At 60.7% G+C, this 1169-nt stretch overlaps 1 protein-coding gene across 1 annotated transcript in view; it reads left to right on the top strand.

Moving 5' to 3' along the window:
* LOC103925968 (kallikrein-14-like) overlaps positions 1-1165 on the top strand; it is a gene marked incomplete at its 3' end in the record, with an annotated part of 16109 nt that extends 14944 nt beyond the window's left edge. The window contains exon 5 of the mRNA XM_009334776.1: positions 1061-1165. Coding sequence (XP_009333051.1) covers positions 1061-1165 — 105 coding nt within the window. The remainder of the gene's footprint in view (positions 1-1060) is intronic.
* Positions 1166-1169: the final 4 nt, after the last annotated feature.

Below are 1169 nucleotides of genomic sequence, written 5' to 3' on the forward strand. Positions count from 1 at the left end.
CCCCCAGGCATTGTACAGCACCCTGGGTGCTAGAGGGACCCCCTGGGTGCTGTAAGGGGTGTTGTAAAGACCCCCAGGGTGCTATAGGGGCCACTTGGGTTCCATAGGTACCTCACCAAGCACTGTGCGCACCCCTGGGTGCTATAGGGGCCCCTGGATGTTATAGGACACCCCCCAGGCATTGTACAGCACCCTGGGTGCTAGAGGGACCCCCTGGGTGCTGTAAGGGGTGTTGTAAAGACCCCCAGGGTGCCATAGGCACCCCCCAAAGCACCATACAGATCCCTGGCTGTTCTAGGGACCCCCTCCAGGCACTGTACAGCTTGCTGGGTGCTATAGGGATCACCAGGCATTATAGGGACCTGCGCATGCTATAGGGACCTTTAGGCGCTACAGGGACCACAAGGCAACCAACATACAGCCTTCTGGGTGCTATAGGTACCCCTAAAGTGTTATAGGGAGGCCTGGGTGCTATGGGGACCCCCGGGCACTACAGGGACACCCTGGGTGCTATAGGGACCCTTAATTGCTATAGGGATCCTCCGAGTGCTGTAGGGACCACCAAGCACTGTACAGCTCCCATATGGGCTATAGGGACCCCCACGGCATTAAAGGGACCATGAGGCAACATACAGACCCCCTGGGTGCTATAGGGGCCCCCAAGCACTATAGGAACACCCTGGGTGCTATAGGGACTCCCAGGCAATGTACAGTCTCTTTGGTGTTACAGGGACCCCTAGACAACATAGGGGTGCTATAGGACCCCCAGGGTGTTATAGGAAGGCCTGGGTGCTATAGGGACCCCCAAGAACTCTACAGCCCGCCCTGGGTGCTATGGGGACCCCATGGCACTGCAGCGACCTCCCCAGTGCTATAGGGACCACCTGGGCCTCAGGTCCAGCACCCTATAGGGCATGGTGGTCTCCATGCCCTGACCCTATAGGGCATGGTGGTGCCCAAGGGAGAACCATGGGGTCTGAGGGGTCCCCGTGGGGTGGAGTTGGGGGGGTTTGGGGGACCCAACCACGGGGCCACCTCATGGGGTGCTTCTTTCCACCAGGGCGACTCGGGGGGTCCGCTGGTGTGCAGGGACGAGCTGCAGGGCATCGTGTCGTGGGGCATGCAGGTCTGCGGGCAGCAGGGCAAGCCGGGCGCCTACACCCGCGTCT

Source organism: Pygoscelis adeliae, unplaced genomic scaffold (assembly GCF_000699105.1).
Source record: "Pygoscelis adeliae isolate BGI_AS28 unplaced genomic scaffold, ASM69910v1 Scaffold672, whole genome shotgun sequence".
NCBI classification, from domain to species: Eukaryota; Metazoa; Chordata; class Aves; order Sphenisciformes; family Spheniscidae; genus Pygoscelis; species Pygoscelis adeliae.